The 22,348-nt window shown below is 39.4% G+C and overlaps 1 protein-coding gene across 2 annotated transcripts in view; it reads left to right on the forward strand.

Moving 5' to 3' along the window:
- Nucleotides 1-22,348, forward strand: part of NELL2 (neural EGFL like 2) — a 156,511-nt gene that overhangs the window by 110,135 nt on the left and 24,028 nt on the right. For both annotated transcript variants that reach the window (XM_005499911.3, XM_021284094.2), the window contains exons 14-15: nucleotides 3,359-3,481; nucleotides 5,967-6,062. In XM_005499911.3, coding sequence (XP_005499968.1) covers nucleotides 3,359-3,481; nucleotides 5,967-6,062 — 219 coding nt within the window. The remainder of the gene's footprint in view (nucleotides 1-3,358; nucleotides 3,482-5,966; nucleotides 6,063-22,348) is intronic.

Here is a 22,348-nt window from a genome sequence, read left to right on the forward strand (position 1 = left end):
GACCACCACCCTTTTTATTACAAATAAGTATTGCTATCTTTAATAAAGCTGGGCAGTCTGCCTTGTTATTAATAGAGAATTCTGGGAGAAGATGTCTCTGATGGCCTCTTTAAATTGGTGTGGATAGTGTGCAGTGTCTTGGAAGAGTGAATGTAGTAAGATGCTTTACGTACAGGATTTTTGCTGGTGTAGTTTGAACATTTGTAATCAGTCCATAAAAGAGCAGGTCCTGCAGTGTAGGCTGACTGTTCTTTAGGTGCCACTGCAAGAAGGAATATGAAGAAGTACTATGTTTAAAAGGTTTTAATGGTATTATTGAACCAAAGCTCAGATGCTACAGGGCAACAATCTAGGTGGAATGTAGAACATCCTGATAAGTTTTTGTTGATTTTTCCCATTCCTATAATTTTAGAATCTCTGCTTCTTTAATTGAATCACAAAATTTCATTTTACTCTGAGACATTTTCCTCCTAAAAATGACATGTAAACTTCAATCCAAGAATCATTTATCAGACCCATGAATTTTTCATGAGTTGCTAATATTTGATTTAAGTAAAAATAGACATGAAGTTTGAGCAGATAACCACAGAAGTAGAATTACTGGCTGTTTTGATTGAGTTATGCACTGGACCATCCTCCATGAATTTTCTTACGCTTCCTCGTTGAGAATGATACTGAATTTGTCTAATTCACTAATTTACATTGAGTTTACTGGTGTGATGTGTTGTTGTATAGAATCATAGAATCATTTAGGTTGGAAAAGACCTTTAAGATCATCAAGTCCAACCATAAACCTAACACTGCCAAGTCCACCACTAAACCATGTCCCAAAGCGCCACATCTGAACATCTTTTAAAATCATCCAGGCATGGTCACTCAAACACTTCCCTGGGCAGCCTGTTCCAATGCCTGACAACCCTTTCAGTGAAGAAATTTTTACTAACATCCAATCCGAACCTTCCCTGTTGCAACTTGAGGCCATTTCCTCTCATCCTACCACTTGCTATTTGGGTTCTCCCAAATAGAGAGACCGATACCCTCCATGCTACAACCTCCTTTCAGGTAGTTGAAGACAGCAAGAAGGTCTCCCCTCAGCCTCCTTTTCTTCAGGCTAAACAGCCCCAGTTCCCTCAGCTGCTCCTTAGACTTGTGCTCTGGACCCTTCACCAGTTTTGTTGCCCTCCTTTGGACACACTCCAGCACCTCAATGCCTGTCTTATAGTGAGGGACCCAAGTGGTAGTATAGACGCTTCTTCCTGAGATATCAAGATAATGGCTTTGCAAGGTATTTTGGCCTGCTGGGTGCATAGTGTTTCTCACATTTCCATAATTATTTTCCTGTTGTATGTTATGTACAACCTTTACAAATGAGAAAATAATATACATTTAATATTTAAATAGCATATATAATATTTAAATAATAATAATATTAACACAGACTAAGAAAGCTGGAATATTATTACAGTGCAGATAACAATTTTTACCTAATTTGTATGGTCATGACTTTTGTTTTTCTTTATTTTATGATTCAGCATAAATTCTCTTTCAGCCAGCATGAGAGATTTCAATATGTTAGGAGGTTGGAGTCAAAACTGTAATTGGATTTTAGAGGGGCTGGGTCATTTGGTGGACAATAACAATTTTAGTTATTCATGCTGAGAGCAAAGTAATTAAATCTCATGCTTCAGGGCAGAGGCCTGCAGCCCTTGTTCTGCTGCATCCAGCGAGGGACTCAGCTCAGTGAGTGCTGATGCCTCGGTACTGAGGGTTGATGAGAGTGTTGTTGGTGATGTAAGAGACATGTAAGTCCTTGTTTCAAGAGGGGTGTTAGATTAGTGTTATTAAAAACCCAAACAAATAAGCACTCAACAACAACAACCAACCCACCAAAAAATGAAATGTATCTCAACCTATGTTGTGTTTCAAATTGATAAATTACATTGTGGTGAATTTTTTTGGCCTTTAAAACTGCAGGTACTTGGCACTGCTAGAGGACAATTGACATCCACTGATGGGTTAGAGATGTGCTATTCTACCAGCTATATACTCCTACGGTTTATAGCCAATATTGAAATAGCGTGTTGAACATTTCCATAGTGATTTGCAGATTTTAAGAAATTAATTTTCCTGACAACTCTGTGTGGAATGTGCAGACTTCAGCTCCTTATTTATAAAAGGGAAGATTCAGAGCAGTGTGACATACCCCAAACTGGGGAAGAAAGAGCATCCAATTCCAGATTTAAGGCTTGTGTCAGCCAGAACTGGCTTAAGCCGCACTAATGAAATTTGCTAAAACTTGGGCAGAATTATGGCTATGAAAACCTCACATGTAGGTTAGTCCGTGTGTTCTGACTGAAATTAGGTGCTTTTGTTTTCCCCAAACAGTCAGTTTTCCTGAAATTAAAATTTCAGTTGTCTGAAATTATTTATGGATACGTGAATATTCTTGATTTAAGGAAAATATATGGAGTATTTCCAGAAGGTGGAAACATGTAATTTTCATGCCTACAGGCAAAGATACTGCATTTTGAAAATACTAGAGCATTTCATTTGGCATTTTGAAATGACACTTCAGAGCATTTTCCAATTCCTTGAAAATCACCAACTAAAATATTGAAATGTTCAGTAACCTGAACACTTATACTATAATTTTTTGTTTCAGATTAAAGAGTGCATTGCAAATCAAGACAAAATCACATTGTCAAGATTTTTTATTTATTCCCAGAAGGTGTATTTCCCAGTATGTCTAAGTCTAGTCACCAGACTGAGGAGTCTCATGCATTGCACTCTGGTGCTGGGACACATTGTGCTGTAAGTCCCTTGAACAGCAGGCAGACCTTTGTTTTTGAGTTACTTCATCTAAATAAAGTGCTGCATATGCACTGAAGGAAAGGAAAACGCGGGCTGTGTTTTGAAGTCCTGCCTTCTGCTAACCATGTCTTTTGCAGCTTGGAACATGTGACTCCCACCATTAGTCAGTTTTCTGAAGGAAATCCTACGAATCCCGTGTAAGATAAACCTGCATGAATACATTATACAGTAGAACTAGCATATGGATTTTCAGTATGTTGGCCAGCTCCTTGACAAATGTTTATGAGGGCACTGTAGCCCACATGGATAGTATCATGATGGTGCCTCCCTTTTAATGAAACTGGAGTTATGCTGCAGCACAGTTATCACACACTAGTGTGTGCTGAAATTACATACGCTGGCCATCCCATGGTTACGTGTTCACGTAGCCCTATTGTCGGTAGCTACTACTGTTTTTATTTCTTTTTAACATGGAAACCTATCAAAGGCTTTTATTTTGTCGTGGTTTAAAAGTTCAGGACCACTCCATTCTTGTTTCACTTTTCAGAGCATGATGAATGTATAACAAACCAGCACAACTGTGACGAAAACGCGCTGTGTTTCAACACCGTGGGTGGGCACAACTGTGTCTGCAAGCCAGGTTACACGGGGAATGGTACCATCTGCAAAGGTAAGCCGCTGGGAACCCCGGGGGTATGTCAGTCTTTGAACTGGATGAGATGCTTTGTCATAGTTCGTGCAGATCTGTTCACGTACCTTGAAGAAGACAGACAAAATGCTAGGCTGGGCGTTCAGGTCTCGCACCTATTAGAAGATTGTAATAGACAGATGTACATGCAGAATTCACAGTAGTTTGAGGATGATGTATACATAAGTGAGTATGCACTATAATTTGAAGTAATTATGTTTCATTTCTGTCTCACGTTAACATTTCTGTCTCGCGTCACCATTCAAGAAAGCTGACAGTTATCAACAAAGTTACAGCTGTGAAAACATAGTCAGATCTACATTGTCCACGATCAATCACTCGCTATTTTACTTGGATAAACTGAATGTTTGGTATGCTGTATCTTTTTATTGTAAATGAGGAAAGCAGTAGATGTGCATGCACAAAACCTTTGCTACATGCAAGGTGGTGCATTGTTTTCTAACAGTCTCATTCACTGGTAAACATTAGAAGTTACGTTACTGGTCTTAGATATGTTCCCAGAGATACAGCGTTGCTTTTATTTCTGTTGCGTTTCATGTCAGAGGAGATGATACTTGGTACTCCAGCCCAAATCCTTGAAGTCCTCAGATTCCAAGCATAGGATTTAGAGGATACTTGAAAATAAAAGTAATATGTAGCTGTAGGGCAACTGGCTCAGACGCAAGAAGTGGTCTCGCTGCAGCAATAGTATACCCAGTGTTCCTAGAAATTGCACCACAGTCCTCTTGATCTGTTAGCAACCCAGAATTTCTTTAATTTCTAAGCCTGTTTAAGAACTTAGCAGTAGTTATTCCTTCAGCTGGGTCACTGTATGATTTTTCAAAGTATTCCTAACATAAACAAGCTCTTTGTAAAGCACAACAACCTAGTCCACTTCCAGTCAAACAGATGGTTAGAGATGGTTGGATGGTTAGATGTCAGCAAATATGCCCTTTTATGCCATGTCCCCTCCTCTGGGGAATGGGAAAAAAAGTCTTAGCCTGAGGAGGATGAAACCCAGAGCTGCTCCTCTCAGAAGAGAATTCACTACTGTGCTGTGCTTGGGAGTATTCCCCAGTCCTTCTGCTGGAGGTGTGTCAGCTTACAAAAAGGTAATTGATTTCTTTGGGTCAAAGAGGTGGTGCATAACCCTAGAGCACATCGTTCAGTTCTTCTGTTGCCTGGCTAAGAGCTCTGACTGCAGATCTGACATTTCAGGGGGCACCTGGATCCATCATCAAAGAAAAGTGCATCCTTCCCTTCCTCCCTTTTCAGTACTGAAAAGACAGTATACAGGAGTAGGTTCTGAGGCTGTGTATCCCAATTTGAGAAATGTACTTCTCTACAGCCCTGGCTTGGATGCCAGTGTCCTTCAGAGAGACCTGGATGTGCCTCTTGTTACCCTGGTTTTGGCAGCTTTTCACGCACTGTGCTGCCAGCTGTGCACCATGTCAGCCTGCCCGGGAAGCTGAGATGTCTCACTCAGTGCTGGGGCTCTCACACCACAACGCTGGTGCCTGGAACCTGAGAGCTGGAAAGCTCAAGTCAATGACACTTGTATTCTCTCTCAGATGAGCCTTAAGACTGCACCAGTGGTGCTGTTACACAGAGCAGCTACAAACCAAAGTCTGGCATCTCTGGTGGCTGGTTGCAAGTGCAGGGTGACACCAGTGCCCTGGAGCAGCTTTTACGCCAGTGATAACATCCATCTGCTGAGCTTCACCTATAGTTTGGTTTTCTCTTTTTTTTTTTTTTTTTTTTTTTTCTGTGACCAGAGCATTGCTCCTTCCATATTGTGTATAAAATCAAAGCAACTAACAACTGCTGTGTTTACTGTCAGGGCTGGTCGCACTTCTTTGTCTGCAGAAGGGACTCTAATGCACACACATGTTCATGGCTGTATCTGGAGCATGCTGCACCTAAATATGTGGCTTCTCAGATTGCAGCGTGCCAAAGAGCCAACCCAAGGATGGGCTTCAAACTGTAAATGGTAGAAGTTTTAAAGTTCTTCAGAAACTCCTAAGACAAAATTACTGTTTTTATTGTTTTGATCTAATTGCTTAATCAAGGAATAAGGTAGCCAGATAATTTAGGGTTCAATTGTGTCTGTTATGTCCAGGCCTTTATCTGGGGAGTGGAGAAGACCAGCTGCCCTAGGAAGAGTCTGTTCCTGGGGAAGATGCTGCCTTTCAGTGCTTCTCAGTGCGTGAAAAGGAACATATATATGAGCTCTTGTCTTCAGATGATTTACTCTAATCTCCTTCTGTAGCTTGTCAGCCCATCTGGCTGGTGAGGCAGGGGGGCCATAAACCATCTCTTCATGACCTCTGTCCTTCGGAGAAGGCAGCATCTGCGCTCCGTGCCGCAGGGACCGTGTTTCATGCCAGCCTGCCAGTGGCCTGTGGCCACCTGCATGGTTGTTGACTGCAGTTCTGTTACCCATATATTGTGATTTTGCTTTTTGCAGCCTTTTGCAAAGACGGATGTAGGAATGGAGGAGCCTGTATTGCTTCCAATGTGTGTGCCTGCCCACAAGGCTTCACTGGACCCAGCTGTGAAACTGGTAAGATTATAATTGTATTTAGGATGAAAGTAATCCAAGGAGGATGTTTGAGGTAATCCAAGAAAAAAGGATTATTTAAGTGTGTGCCCAGTAAGAGGAAGATGCTACTAAAACGTTACTCACTTTTCTTGTATACCTCCCAAGGGAATATATTGCCGCAGTTCTAATTAGAAGCACATGGACTGCAAAAATGAGAACATGAATTAAGACATCTTAGGTTTTGATGTGTTTCATAATTAATAAGATTATTATAGACTTGCTTTTCACCTCAAATGGCCTTTGGTATCTCCTATAAATGGTAGATAATCTGACATCTAGAAAAAAATTTCAGTAATTGATTGCTTCTGTGCTGTAAATGTGTGACTGGTTCAGTAGCCCACCTTCCTTTGCAACCTTATTTGAAGACTTCTTATTAACTCAGTGTTCTGACTCAGTGTTAAGGCAAGTTTCAGTGTTCCTACTGCTTTTACCTCGTTTTGCAGGCATTCCTTTCTCTTCCTGCTACCCCTGAGGATGGCAGCACCACAAAGCCTTGTTTTAGAACTTTATTTTCTAAGTCTTGGATCTAGGCTAATTATATTGCCCAGCAAAGTATGTAGAATGTTAATATGTAGCATCTCAAGCGCCTGTAAATTATTTCTCAAAGTTCAAATGAATACTTTCAGTGCTTTTATTTATTGCTGCAGAATATTTAAATGTGTTCTAACGATACATGCCTCCAGGAGGTACAGGGAGAAAGCTCACTTAGATTAATTGGCTTCAGTATGCCTAATAAAAGGGCAGTCTGCCACCTATGATTGACTATTGTTGCTGTTCTATATTGCCTTCAATAAATCTTCCAAACAGAGGAAAGGAGGTCATTTGAGCAACTATTGCTTTCATCTGAGTTGTAAACATGTCCAGTTTAATGAAAAACACAGACTGATCTGAATTCTGCATTATCTGGTCCATTTGAGAGGTGAGATATGTGATTGTTTTCATTCTTCTGTATTTGAGCATATATGACCACAGTGCACAAGAGGGATGCTGTGTGAAAAGCAGTATCCTGATTGTTCATCTATTTCTAGAAAAATGTCAAAAGAGTAAATTTTCAAGTATTCCTCACTGTTTCACAGACTGCAAATAATGTGGTACAGGATACCAAGGTCTCTTCAATGTAACAATGTTGTGTTTTTGCTTGGAACAAATTGTGTGCCAAGATAATTCTCAAGTATTAAAACAGTGACTTTGTTTTAGTAATATCTGTCTTACGTGCTCCTTGCCAGCATTCTGCTATTATTGACTTAATAAAACATGTACAATTTCAAGGCTCTCATTTATCTTTTCCAGCTTTATACTCCTATCAGAAGTGTGTAGACTAGAAGCATATTTGCTTTAGTCTCTCCTTGTATAGTCAATAGTAAAAGCCCCTATCAAAGAAAGATCTTACTGGCTTTTCTGAATTGCCCCGTCTCTGCTCTCTTCTTTAGAGGAGAACCCAGGGACACTCTGTTCCCAATTCAGAAAGTTCAGGCACCTTAATCTAACCTAAATGCATTCAGCCCCAAACGCCCTTCAAAAGCAGCCGGACTGCTGGCCTGACTGCCTGTCCTTCCTGCCCTTTGGGAAACGTATAGGAGGGCAGGCAGGGACTTGGACCAGATCTGAATGCCTTTCTGAATATCTGATATTTAACATAAGGTTATTATGGCAGTTTTCGTCTGGTATCTCAGAACTAGTGATACTCTTGTTGTGATTTGGAGCTAGTTTGCCAGCCTCAAACCAGTTTCATAGGTCAGCCTTGCAAGAAGCCCCTCTGTCCTGGTGGACCTCCAATGAACATAATATTTTTTCTTCCTGTTGAAATAAGTAGTGCTAGAGATCAGCCACAGGGTACAGGCTTGGTCACATCATTTGGATATTAATGTGCAAATGTAGCATTATAATCTACTTGCACATGGCTTTGAAACATATACTCTGAAATACCATCAGGGTGGCAAATGGAAGAGCTATCCTGTTGATAAGAGCAAAAGCTTTTTTGTTCCGAGACTGTGTTGTCAGAAATGTGATGCCTTATACAGCCATAAAAGAAAACCCGATCTTTAGAAAGTACGTGTTTACTCTCAGGGAATATGACAGAGTTTCCTGAAGCTGCTTCTTGTTAGGCTTGAAGTGATTCAAGACATTCGTGCTACAAATAATTTATGCTGGAAGCTTCCCTTTTTGAACAGTCACTTCATCTACAAAGGTGATGTAATCTTTTCTGGGCAGACATCTTTAGTTGTGATCGTATACTAGGAGGGAGGGGGATTGATGTAAAGATGCCCAATCTATTTCTAAATCACGTTACTTATTTCTGTTTATGCTACATCTGTTAAAATACTGCTTGTTGAAGAATCTTGGCATTTTTCACTTAAAACATACAGTTACATAGAATTTGTCAGCAGCTGCTAAACCTGTGAATTAATTAACAGAACATTGAATCCACAACCCAGCAATAACCTAGAAAATAAAATCACCAATTCTTACTGTTTCCTTCTGCAAAAGATGATTTAAAAGCTCTGTTTAAATAATTTATCAGATATATAGAAAAGGTGAGGTTGGAAGGGAACTCTGGAGATCATCTTGCCTAATCCCCCTGCTCAGAGCAAGGTCAAATAGAGCTGGATTCTCAGGACTGCACCCAGTTGGATTTGGAATGTTTTCTGGGTTGGAGACTCCATAAACTCTCTGGGCAACCAATTTCAGTGTTCAATCACCCTTACTGTAAAAAAAAATAAAAATAAATCTTTTCATTATGTTCAAATGCAATTCCTTCCCCTGCCCCCACCTAGCCCCCTTTCTAGGCATGACTGAGAAGTGTCTGGCTTCCGCCAACACTGTCAGGTATTTTTACACATTGATAAAATCCCCCTCATCCTTTTCATTTCCAGGCTGAACAACTTAACTCTCTGAGCCTCTCCTCATATGGCAGATGCTCTGGTCCCTTCATCATCTTCACAGCACTGTGCCGGATTTGCTCCATCTCTCTGTTGTACTGGGGAGCCCAGCACGGGGCCCAGCACCCCAGATATGATCTCGACAGCATGAAATAGAGGGTATCACCTCGGACTGCTGGCAATGCTCTTTGTAACGCAGCCCAGGAGGCTGTTGGCCTTCAATGCTGCAAGGCCATATTGCTGGCTCATGTTCAACTTGATGTCCACCAAGACGTCCAGATCCTTTTCTGCAAAGCTGCTTTTCCAATCTGGTCCCCAACCTGTACTCATGCCCAGGGTTGTTCCTTAATAGCAGTAGGACTTGGCATTTCCCTCTGAACTTGTTATATCCTTATTTGCCCCTCCAGCCTGTTGAGGTCCATCAGAATGGCTGCACAACTACCTGGTGCAGCAACCCCTCCTCCAAATTCTGTAGCATCTGCAAATGCGCTGAGATTGTGCTCTACTTTATTGTCCACTGTTTGTTTTCCCGGGGGTACACTGCTAAGTGACTGGCCCCCAACTGGATGTTGTATGGCTGATCACAGCCCTCCAAGCCCAGCCATTGAGCAAGGTTGTAATTCACTTCACTGTTCATCTGTTTAGCCTGCACGTTTTAGTTTGTCTGACAATAGGAGCATCAAAAGCCTTATTGAAGTCAAGATAGACAACACCTGCTACTCTCCTCCCATTCACCAACTTAGTCATCTTGTTTTAGAAGGCTATCAGGTTGGTCAGGCATGGCTTCCTTTTTATAAATCGGTGTTCAATATTCTTAACCACATTCTTGTCCTTAATGTGTTTGGAAATGCTATCCAGGAGGATACCATCAGCTTCCCAGGGATGAAGGTGAAGCTGACTGATTTGTAGTTTCCTGAATCCTTGCTCTTCTCAAAGACAAGAGAGGCATTTGCTTTCTTGCAGTTCTCAGGAGCTTCTCTCAGTCACTATGACCTTTCAAAGATAATTGAAATTGGCCTCTCAATGACATCGGCCAGCTCCCTTAGCACTGCTGGGTGCATCCAATCAGGTTTGATCGACCTGTGTTTTTTCCAATTTATTTACATATTGATCGTCCTCCATCAAGGGTAAATTTTCTTGCTCCAGACTTTCCCACTGGTCTTAGCAACCTGAGACTCCTGAAGGCAAACCTTACCAGTAAAGACCAAGGTGAAGAAGGCATTGAGTACCTCACCATTTTCCATGTGTTTTCTAAAACCTATCCGTACACACTCAATCGGTGTCTCTATATTTGTTCCAAAGCCTGAGAGGGATGATGCTGTCCGTGCTTAGGTCTTGCTTATGGAGCCAGGCTCATTTTGTAGAACAGGACATTGACTAAGAACAAGAATAAACTAGAGCTGGAATAGCTGGGATTGTTGGTGTCCAGAGCATCGCCCTAAATTTTTGGTGAGGCTGTCTACTGTGTGGCAAAGACCTGGCCTTTTTCCTTGGTGCCCATGTTGGCCGGGGAGACGTACTCTTCCACGTGATGGGACAAGCAGTTCCTCCAAGCCTTCCAACAGAGTGGAGAGGAGCTGAGGCAGTGACTGACAGGTACCTCTGAGCAGGAAGCAAACAGCCTGCTCCTGATGGGAGAGGTCAGAAGTCTTCTGATAAAATAATCCTGAGATAGAAACATGGTTTCAGAGCAAATCCATTCACCCAGAACTCAAAGCATCTTTCACTTCTGGTGGGTTTGCACCAGAAGCTTGCTTGTGTTTGTGGACACAACTGTAACTCTTTTCACCTGTCAGCTGCCATGGAAGGACTACGTCAGGTTCCTAAACTCAACTGAAGCTTTTGCAAAGTGAAGCCCCGTGTAATTAAGCATGGTAATTAATTTCATAATTTTTTTTACTTCCAATTGAGTGCTTTTGGGGAGTCAGTAGGAACCATGTCTCTCTCAGAAACATAAGAAGGAGAATCAGCTACTACTGCTAGTCAGGTATTTCTATGAGAAGAGGTGTTTACTGTGGAGTGCCTTGCAGTTGACAGAGCTATTGCAACAGCTTAGAATGATCTGGTGTAAGCCTTTTAGATGACTCGTGGCCTATGCCCTGTGGAAATGGATTGGTAGAATAAGGAAGCAGATGTAAGAATCATGTACACGTATATCAACCTCCAGCAGCATTTATTTTTAATTGGTAATAGGACATAACAATGAGATGTGGGAAAATTCCAATTTCTTTTTCCAAAGGATGTGCAATGGGGCATTGTTAATGTTGGGAATGCATTTGTTGGCTTAGGGAGACGGGGTTTATGTATTAAAAGATTTAGAGCAATCTTCTGCAGTGTAGTGAGCTGAGACTACCAAAGGAATCTAAAAGTATTTGTGCCTGTTAAACATTTTGGAAATACCTGACTTAACACTGTCTTGTTTGATTACAAAACTATGAATTCTTCAATGGGCATTTAAAAATGCTATCTTAAATTGTATTTGAAAAGCGTTTTATTTTAGAATTCAGCAGAGGATGACTTTGTTAGATCTGTTTGATGTTACTTTAACTCCCCTTCAATTTGATGAGAGCTTTAAGAGTGGATTTGTCCTCCTACTATATATGCATATCTACACTAGCATATATACAAGACTACTGCATTATTGCTGCTTGTCAGCTTATTTTTTGACTTCCTACACTCGTTTTGTGCTTTGAGTATTACCCTGGTCTGCTTTTAATTATGCATGAGGTCAAATAGCAGAATTTCACTACTAGTTGTGTTTTGATGTAGGTTTTGTTAACAGGTTGGCTGGAAGTATATGGCTTATTTTGTGGATTATTGACTGTAACTTGCATTTCCAGATAATTAACTTTACCTTGGATATCATGGGAATCATGTCCACCTGTTATTAAACAATCCATAGCAAACTGCTGAAAATAAACTAGCACACAAAGCTGTTACCTTTGAAAGGAACTCTTGAGGAAAAGTTTAAGATTCTACATTCGTTCAGCCATACATTATTACTAACAATTAGCTTAATTAAATGTGTAACTGAATTTATGAAAAAAATGATTAACATTATGTGTGTGTGATCATCCTCTCTTATCTGATCTCTTATCAGAAATAGCCATATCCAAGGAAAATATGTTATTTAGCTCTTCTCTGTCTTTTTTTCCCTTTTCTTCCACATATGAAAAGCTAAACAAAAATACCATAAGTGTTGGAAGTACGTCATGGTGAAGGAAAAAAAAAATTGATATTGCTAAAAAAAGTTTTGCAACTTTGCGCTTAACATGTGTAGTACAAAATACAACTCAGACAAGTGATTTGGGTAAATGATTATTATAGATCAGATCTCTTTAGAGTTTCGTGCCACCTTCCATAGAAGCTAAATAATTAACATGCATGACTGTTGCTCTTTTCAGCAAATCCAAATTAATTTGTTCATGTGCACTGACCATAATAATAGCAGGCTTCAGATTATTGAAGACTGTTATTATTCCTGTTCCAAAGGAAGCTTGTGAAAATCTTTTAATTCTGATACCCCAGTTATTAGGAAAATAAATTTACTGGTATTGGAATAGAATCTTTGTCAAAGTAACCAGAAAGCTTGTTAACTTTGCTGATTTTGCAAAAATGAAGTGTTTTAGTACTCCTAGCATGACAAGAGAATGGCTTCCATTTAAGCCCTTGATCCGTTCTGTTCAGCTAAAACAACCACAATCAGCTTTTGGCCAGGTAGGTTCTGGAGCTAAAGCTGTCGGACAAATGGCATTTAAAGTCCATAGAGCATTGAACCAATTCTGAAAGAACTGGAATTACTTTTGGCAGAACTCTTAAAAAATCTTGGCCCCAGTCTAATGAAAACTCTCTGTAAGCTATGAAAGTATTACAGTCAGAACTTTCCCAACAACTCAGGAATCTGTCATTTGCTCAACTTGATTTTTACAGTGAAAATTTAAGTTACTGACAGTTGGATTTGGGTTTACAACAATATTATTAAAAGGCTGAAATTCATGGTACAAGTGTGCAAGGTTCTGCACAAACCTAGAGTAATAGGAGTGCCCTCCAACAATTAATAGCCTAAGCAGGGGAAGATGGTTGCATGCTGGGATAAATGACTATAACATGCAGACTCCTTGAGCAGAAAGCATATCAGGGTTAATAATTTTATTCTCTGAAATCCTTAAAGGATTGCTGGGCTTTTGAATGAAGGAGGAAGCAAAAGAAGGGAGCAAGAGGAAAGTGGTGGAGCGAACACGAAGGCAGCACAGGCGTGGACTGTCCAGAGCCATAGCTGTAGGAAGAAGCGGTGCCTCCCATAGTTCATTAGTTTTTGTAGCTCACCTGGCTTGTTTTGATTCTGGTGTCCTGAGAAGTCAGGTTTCTGTTTTTTGGGGAGTCTCCTAAGTTTGAGACTTAGAAATTAGAGGATACTTTTGGTAGGAAATATTTAATTTACATTAAAGTACTGACTTCAATTCACAGAAATAGAAAATATTTAGTTAATCTATAGAGCCTGGATAAAATTTTGAGAAACTAAGAGTACTTAAGCATGATACGCAGTCTAAAACATTTTTGTAGACCCAAGTGTGTAATGAATGGAGAACTTTTCATATTCTGAAAGTCAAGCCTTTTGGAGTCACTTAAGTCTGGTATTTCAACTTTAGTAATTTCCAAACTTCATAGACTATTAAAATTCTTTCGCATGGTGCAAGCAAAAAAAAAAATAATCCAAGACAAAACGCAAAGAAGCCAAATAGTGGCTTGCAAGCAATTGAGGTGGTGCCTACATGAGGGGCTGTGTGCTGCTGCAACCCTGCAGCTGTGCCATGGCTGTGGTGGCAGGTCCCTGGGTGACTCCTGGCCCCAGGTGTGGGAGGAGGTGAGTGAGGAGAGATGCTGGAGCTGACATGCTCAGCTTGTCACTGGACTTAACTACATGCACACCCCAACCCAAAGGTGTCACTGCCATTCGTCCTCCTCGAGTCCTGCCACGCACTCCCCATTTCCTTGGCAAGTCTCCTGGCTTCCTGCCCTGTGGAAATTTTGGTGTGTGGCATGTTGGGTTGTTAAGTTGCACCTTTCCAGCCATAGCTCAAATGTAGATGTAGACACAGCGTTCTCAGTTAAACTGGTTAAACTCAAACTTTTAAGACTAAAAATCTGTCTGTAATTTCTATTCTCAGGAGCTGAATCTCTGAAATGCAAATTACTACATACACCTGCATTCAATTAATACTTTCTGTGGTTTCCATTTCAGCAGAAAGAGAGAGGACCCAGCTGCTAAAAATAATATAATGATTTTGCTGAGGATGCTGAAACATCTTGCTTTGTAACTTGTATCTTTGTTATGTAGTCACTACCCAGCTTGCACGTGCTGGGTAAGGAGTGGTCTGCAGTATGGCCTTGGCCTTCTCCAAAATGGCTATTTTGAATATCATTTACTGATTTCAAAGGCAAGAACAATGTTGTTTGTGCTAGCCTTGGTTTATTAAGGTAATGCATATAACTAGCGTGTTTAGTGACACCGCATCTTACTCTGCATTATTCCATTTTAAATGCTGTATTACTATAGGAAAAACAGACAGTAGCATCATGGACAAAATTGTGGGAAGCATCTTATAATATCAACTTCTTTGTCTTCTTTAAACATAACAACTAATTCTTATGAACACTAGTACGTCACTATGATAGTTTTTCAATAAATTTTTGCAGAACTTTCATAATAAATTCTGAAATGCATACTTTGTGTTTTGTCATCCTATCACTGAACTAGAATTACACAATGTAAAACAAGCATCTTCACATAAAAGTTTTTTGGTGACTTGAGGAGAAGACAGCAGGAAGTTACTATATGAGTTATTTCTTTACAAAGCCATTCCAACATATCAGTCATCTGAATAACAACATTTCTGAGTCCCTTCAGGACTTGGAAACTGTTTGTTTTGTTTGGGTTTTGGTTTTTTTTTTTGGCCTGCCTCAATTTCAGACATATAGTTTTTGAGAACAGTAATTTTAGGAATTTGGACCTCTGTGCTATTTACGGGCTTCTACGTTGTTTTGTTTGGTTACTATAAATTTCTGATGTACTGCTTAGGACGCATATATATATTGTATCTACTTCTGATTGGTGATTAATAGGGAAAAGTATCCTCAGTAATATAGGGTGATGGTTCCAGACAGACAGGCCTAATTTATATTGTCAAATCTGAAATTCCTAGAAAGTCTTTGAATAATCTTGTTTGGCTGCTCTAGAGCAAACAGTGCAAAGTAACTTTTTGTTCCTATATTTTTCTTGCTGCACTCCTGTGATATGCTTTACATAAAATCATGAGGTTAGGAATTGTGGGAAAATAACAGAAGATTGGCGAGGAGGATTGTAAATGCACTGAAGTGACTTGCAGCTGGGCTGTAGAAAAACACATATTTGGTACTAGTTGTTTAGCCTTTTGTGTTGGACAAATAGAACATCTGTGTTTAGAAAACATAAGCCTATGATAGACTTAGAGGCACCTTATTGAACATGCTTGAGGTTCCTGCCCAGCTGTAGGAAAGATCAAAGCCTGATGGTAAACTGTGGCTGTGTGAATCCTTGAAATACAGGCAAAACGGGCAGATTTGGTGATTCTCTAGTATGGATCAAGCTCTGCGGTGCCTCTGCTCAGGTGGTGCTCTGGGGATCCCCTGGTTGGTGAAGTAATGAAAATAAATTTACTCTGTATTTCATCCATGCTTGTGTGGTTGTTCCTGCAACCTGCCTGTGCCCTCACACAGGAGCCATCATCTTCATCTTCTAGGCAAACCTGATAAAATAACTGTTTTCCTAACTGATCTCCTTCTCATGGTTTCATCTCACCAAACCGAGGCCTTCTATTCAGGTGATATAAATTTATACAGTTCTCTTGGCATACAGGTCTACGTGTTTTTAATGAGCTGCCTTTGCATATGATCCAGGTTCTTTTGTTTCCTTTTATTAAGGAACAATAACAACAAATTGTAATAAGTCATTCTAAAATGTGCATTTATACTACTGTAAAAATAACTCTTTACCATTGATAGCCAAGACCATTTTGATATCTCTGACCAATTCTAAGAAAAACAAGGATCACAAAGCATGCTGTTGTAGTGCTCTCCTTTTAATATATTTCTGAAGTCAGGCCTTGGGTGAGCAGGAATCCTATTAAGTTGGAGTCTAGCTGAAGGAAATACAACATGCAATGCTTTCATGGCTTTATCCATAGATCATCTGCCTCCCCTACAACTAATTAGTGTTCTAGGTGAATAGCTGCCAAGTCCAACATGCGTTAAAATAAAACAAGTTGCTGCTAAATCTTGTACCTTTAGAAGTGATAGGTGTACCATGGTTTGGAAAAAGTCAAGATAGGGTTGATTTCAAAAGAGGATCTCAAGTGTGATGCATACTTCTAAGCTGTTTAAATGACTTCATGAAAAATATATTGACTTTGCCTAGGTATAAAGTCACTGCAAAGCATTTCAGATATTACATCTTAAGGAATGCTGAGCACTGAAGAGGCAAATACTGCAATCTCCACTTTTTTAATTGGGCTTCAGTTGCTCTTACAAACATAGGCAGACAGACAAGAGCAAACACTGGCAGAGACTAAGTAGAATCGAAGGTTTTAACTCTCTCCCGAGTGTGCTTCTCTTCTAACTGGCATACATGGAATGCATGATGCAGTAGCAGCTTTGCTCCCGGGAATTGTAGGTGGCAGAAGGCATGAACATCTCTCCCTCTAAAAGAAATATGCTCAAATGAAGAGGTGAAGGCTAAAAATTTGTCCAGACATGAGATGAAAGCTCACAAATTATTACATTCTGTGGGAGAAACAACCCAGATTTGTTGAGGATCTTAATCAGTTGGGAAAGCAGTAAACTACAAACCCTATGTAGAGCCTGAGCAATAATATGCTAGGAATTAGGTTACAAATGTGGGTTGTCCAGGCTTCCATCACATCTCTGCCCCCTTCGACTTATCTGAGACTTCTCCATTGATTTCTATGAAGGGTGTAAAGTGGCTAAAGTTTCATTTTCCTACCCCAGCCCAAATGAATTTGGAAGATCCTTTCAGAAAAAGAAATTCTAGCACAGACTTTCTGCTGAAACTCTTCTCCAAGAACCTCTTACAAGTCTGGTTTCATTTCCCCTCAGGAAATAAATTAAGGGATTTGAAGGATTTTAATCATAAAGGAGTTTATGAATCTTAGGCATGTAATGTTTACAGTTTAAGAGTAACTTTTGATCTAGAAAGGGCTGTTGCTGAGAAGAGAAATTATACCGCATATTCTACAATAGCAGTACAAATCTAGCAAATAGTTAACGAGTGTTGGTTGAATTGTTATTACAATTAACAACTCCATCAAACTTCAGCTAGCTGTGTGCTGGTAGAAGCCAGGTCTTCCTATTTCCTATTACAAGGAAGTTCAAAACAGAAAAAGAAAACATGATTGGCAATGTCAGAAACTGTAGTAGAGAAGTGTTCGGCTAGCCCCTGGTGAACGAACCTTTCCTGCAATGACTGCTCTGTTTAAACAGTGCTCCAAGTGCTATTTTAGGCTACAGAAAAATAGACATATGCAGCCAGCAGATGGGTTGCAAACGTGGAGTATATGATATAGATAAGCTGTTTGTAAGTGAGATTCTGAAATTCATTGTGCTGGTGTACAAAATAATGTACTGCCCCTCCTTGTCAAATATTTCCCCTGACCATATATAATAACATGAAGTTAATTACATGTGCTGGTGCTATATTCCACCACTCTTTCAAATATCCAGAAAAATTAAAGATCCTTGGAGTTCAGTAGGATTGTACAGGACACTATTCTATTTTTACAAAAACCAGTTGTTGTCTAGATTGTGAACTCTGTTTGAAAACAAAACCAAACCAAACCACAATACTTAAATTACTATCAGTGAGTGTCCTTGTGACTTCTGTGATTTGTCTGTGCTACTATATAAAGCAGGCAAGGGAGTAAAGGCAGGGGGTGCAGCTTTTATCTCTACAGCTCAATGTTCTTCCTCTCATCTCTCCCCAAAACACATTGGTGTCTTCTGTACCTCTTGTTCCCTGGCATGTTACTGTTCCCCAAACGATGCTTTGGCATCGTCTCATGTGGTACTTACTGAATCAATGCTGTCACTTAAAATTCTTTACCCAGAGTTGTTTATGTACAAAGAAAGATATCTGGTAGAAACACTTTCTCCCCATTTTACAGATGTAGAAATTAGTACACTTGGGGAAAGCTGCATAGATGACAAGGTTTGCATAAGAAGGCAGTGGCAAAAGTCCAGATAAGATACAGGTCATCTAATTTCTGCTTCCCTTGCTCCTCTGTTCAAATATGTCAATATCTGAGAGAGGACATGGTGAGGTTTCTATATTTTTTTTTTTCTGAGTGGGAAGTGTAGCCAGTTCCTAAAACCTAAGAAAAATACTTTTGACTTTCAAAAAGGACATATTCTAAAATTGCTAGCTTATTCAATTGCAGGAAAAAGTTTAAAAGTTGTCTATGAGAGTAAGCAAATGAGATCTGCAGCAAGGCAGGAGGAAAGACGGAGTTCTGCACATGAGATGCTTTTTGCTTGGCTGCGGTGTCTGGAAGGGAGGTCACCCTAATCCCTGTTATCACCTGAATTTTTCCCAGATATGAAAAATAAGCTCAAAAATGAGCAGTTAGACAGAGGCTGGTGCTTTCCATTTTTACTTATATTTATTCACGAAGGAAATCTTTGACAGAAATTAAGTAAAAAAAGCCCATATTGAGTTTGATGAGCATTCTGGATTTTGGCACAAACCCTACCTACCTCACCTTTTCTGTTTTGTGGATTAAAGCGCTTTGCTGCTTCATCCTTCTGTATCTTTTTCTCCCTTATTTTCTTTGCCTGACACAGTTTCTTGGGTGCATATTCTTTCTTTCCTCTCTCAGAACCCTTGTCAGTTTTAAATAACTTTTAAATCACTTTATCTCTGCTAGAGAGCCAAATACTGGTACTTATCTTTTTATATTTTCTGTAACTTGTTGCAACACTACAATCCTACATATAGCAGCTTAAAAAAAAAACAAACAAACAAAGAAACAAAAAAAACTAAAAAGAAAAAAAAAATGGAGAGTGCTAGAAAAGAGATTTGAGAAGAAAGGATTTTTTTGTTGTTTGTTAAAAACACCAAAATGCATCCAATATTTAGCTATTATTTACTATGGGAAAGAACCTCCTTTAGTAAACATGAAAACGAAAATCTCGATTAGGTTCTTAAAATACAGTGGGCTATAAATAGAATGTGAATAGTGCAGCTGGGCAGCATTATAATATAATTTCCTTCTGTTATGTACAGGAGATAGGGATGACCTTCATCACTCACTATAAGCTCACTCTTTCATGAATTACGAGCCATTCAACTATTAGTGGAATTAAAATCTATAACACTGCCAATCATTGCCCTATATCCCTATGGAGCCCTTCGTCTAGCTGTCAGCATGAGGGAGTCTGCAGTCTCTGCAGATATATGCCAGTGATATGTTTATAGCCCAAGCAAAGGAATAGTGTGGGGTTTTTTTTCCTTTTCTGTGCTTCAGCAATTTTGTATAATCACCACATGATTTTACACTTCAGGAACAGCAATGTAAGTTAATGGCCACTGGTTTATGGACTGAGAGTTGTGGTAACAAGTTACTGGTAAGAAAATGTAGGTAAGAATGTTTTAAACTTAAGCACACGTATAACAGGCATGATACCCTGACCAAAGGGTAGAAGACCAAGTTCAGATCATGGTGTCAAATCAATTCCTAGCCAAAACTTTGAGTTGCTTTGTGGGTTCTTTTGTTTGTTTTCCTTGGGTGGCCTTTGAACTAAATACTTGGAAATTTACTATAATTCATACCAGAGCTGACCTGAAACAACATTTGGCAAAGCTGAACGCAAACTAAGCTGAGAATGTGCCAGTTGCATCCTTGGTTGGGGTATGTAAAAGTCATAACTCATGGTTATGACTGCATTGACTCCTCACTTGAAACTCAAGATCAGTGAATCTGCGCAAATAGAGCCTTCATTCCCACCCCTTAGGAAAAAAGTAAGAGCTGGCCAAAAGACCCCTTCTCCTTTCAGATAAGTTATTTTTCTTTTGCTTAGCACGTGGCCACTGTTACCCAACAACTGACACATTTACTGATAGCACCACTGTTAGTCCTGTTCCTAAGGTGCAAATGGAACTGCATAACTTTTGAACACTGGTGCATATCTGCAATAGGTTTGTCAGTGTATTTCAAGGTCTAAAAGTGCTTTTGCTATCTTGAAGAAAATAATTACTTTTCTTTTTCAAGATAGGGCTAATGAGGCAACAGAAACATGTGTTGCAGTTAAGATGAGGTGCTGTACTGAGAATGATGGACGAAGTGAAAGCAAAACCACATCTTTGTCAACAACTAGAAATAGGGGCCCAGTTCCTCTCAATTATTCTTTCTAATGGGGATTGACACGATTGGTTTCACAGAATCTTGTTGCTTTTTTTACAATGTTCATGGATGCACCTAGTTCATCATGGCTAATTAGGTGTTCTGAATTATCATCTTCAGTTGTTACAAATGTCACCTCCTTTGATGATATTGGATATATAATGAGAGACTGTCGTAGTTTCAGGTTTTGGTGAGGTCTGTGATTGATCAATTTTTGACAGGAAAGAATTGTTTAACAGGGCTGCATGGTGAAGCAATCAGTGGAAAATTTCCTTTCATAACGTTTCTGTGTAATTTTGCAGCGCCACCGCTGCCACACATGAAATAACAACATGACTGAATTTCTTTTTGCTGGCATTTAGCAGGACCTATGGGGGTGTGCAGAAATCAATGGGGGATCAGGAGCCTGGAAAATTACATACTTGAAGAATTAATGAACTATAATTCTGTATTACATCCTCAATCACATTTTTCTTCCTTTTCATTAATGGAACTAAATTAGTTTTCCATGGACAGAGCACTTTAAAAAATGCAATCATGCTCTTGCTAGGATTTAAAAAAAAAGAGAAAAAAGAGATTTGTTTTAACAATAGTTATTTTTTTGTGCAACATGACAATTGGAAATTTTTAGTGAAGAATGTATCTGCAGCACTGACTCAACCTGTTGAAGCAATTTTTAATGGGACATTTATAGCCCCAGCTCTAGCTTCCTGCCCTTTGAGACAGATGATGGTTTTAAGGTGATTCAGCTAGGATTTCTACTAGACCTGGACGATGTAGAGATAGAAGCAGCAACTCCAAAGGCATTCAAAGTGCATTTTTTCTGACATGGGCCTAATTCATTGTCCAGGGGAGCAGAAAGAGGAAAGGCCATAGTCTTCACTCTTCTTTGAAGGATGCATCTGATGTTTCTAAGGCTATATCATCTGGGTCCTTTTGCTCCTGGAATTACATTATGTTAGGATAAAATTGTGGGTGACTCTTCTCTTAGCTGTGCCCCACAGGCCAGCTGTAATCATGATTTAAACTTGTAACTGAATCAAATGTTGGGATGCAAATGCATTTAAATTCAAGAATATTCTATGGTTTAGTGAAAACTATGATGTGAGAACTTGTACAGTGAAAGTTTATCCTAGTACTCATGACATGATATCTTATCTTTAAAGAATTACTGGATGCTGAACAAATTACAGTGAGACTGAAACAAAATCAGGCACCAGGACTTCTATTGAGCAAGGAAGAAAGGTCCTTCTAATCAGCAGTGTTAGAAGAAAGGAGGTGATCAGGCTTTACAAAACAGATTTCAAAGGCACTCTAAACAACTAATTTTTCTGGTGTAATTGATACATTCCTGGGTTATTTCAGCAGTCTCAGTTTCTGTATTCTTGGGTTTGTCCTTTTTTTTTTTTTTTTTTTATTATTTTATTATTCCTCTCTGTGATATTTGTATGCATGCGATATATGCGAATGTAGTGGGATTCAAATCCCAAAAGATTATACTTTGTTTTATCAACAAGCTAGCTCCAGTATATCAAACTAGTTCCAGGCTCTTATATTTCTCCACTGGGACCTGTTTTTGCATAAGATCTCAAATGAAAGTTCTGATTGAACAGCAAGGTCTCCTCAAGTGTCATCATATTAAAATCTGCTGTCACATGAAAACCAACATAAACACTTTTCTCTCCTTAAATGTGAGAGATGGGACTCTAGAACTTGCAGTAGATATAATGAACTGTTTTCCAAACTACTCCAGAAAATTGAATTTTGACAGCAAATACATTATGCAGTAGAGTGAACTTTCATTTTGTCCTACTGAATAAGGCCTTTTCTGCCTTGCATATGTATTTACTAAAATCAGATAATTGAGACATCATCATAATCCTACTGGGTATTCTGTTATCTGAGTTTAAGTCTGAAT

The sequence above is a fragment of the Columba livia genome, chromosome 1, assembly GCF_036013475.1.
Source record: "Columba livia isolate bColLiv1 breed racing homer chromosome 1, bColLiv1.pat.W.v2, whole genome shotgun sequence".
In the NCBI taxonomy this organism is placed as follows: domain Eukaryota; kingdom Metazoa; phylum Chordata; class Aves; order Columbiformes; family Columbidae; genus Columba; species Columba livia.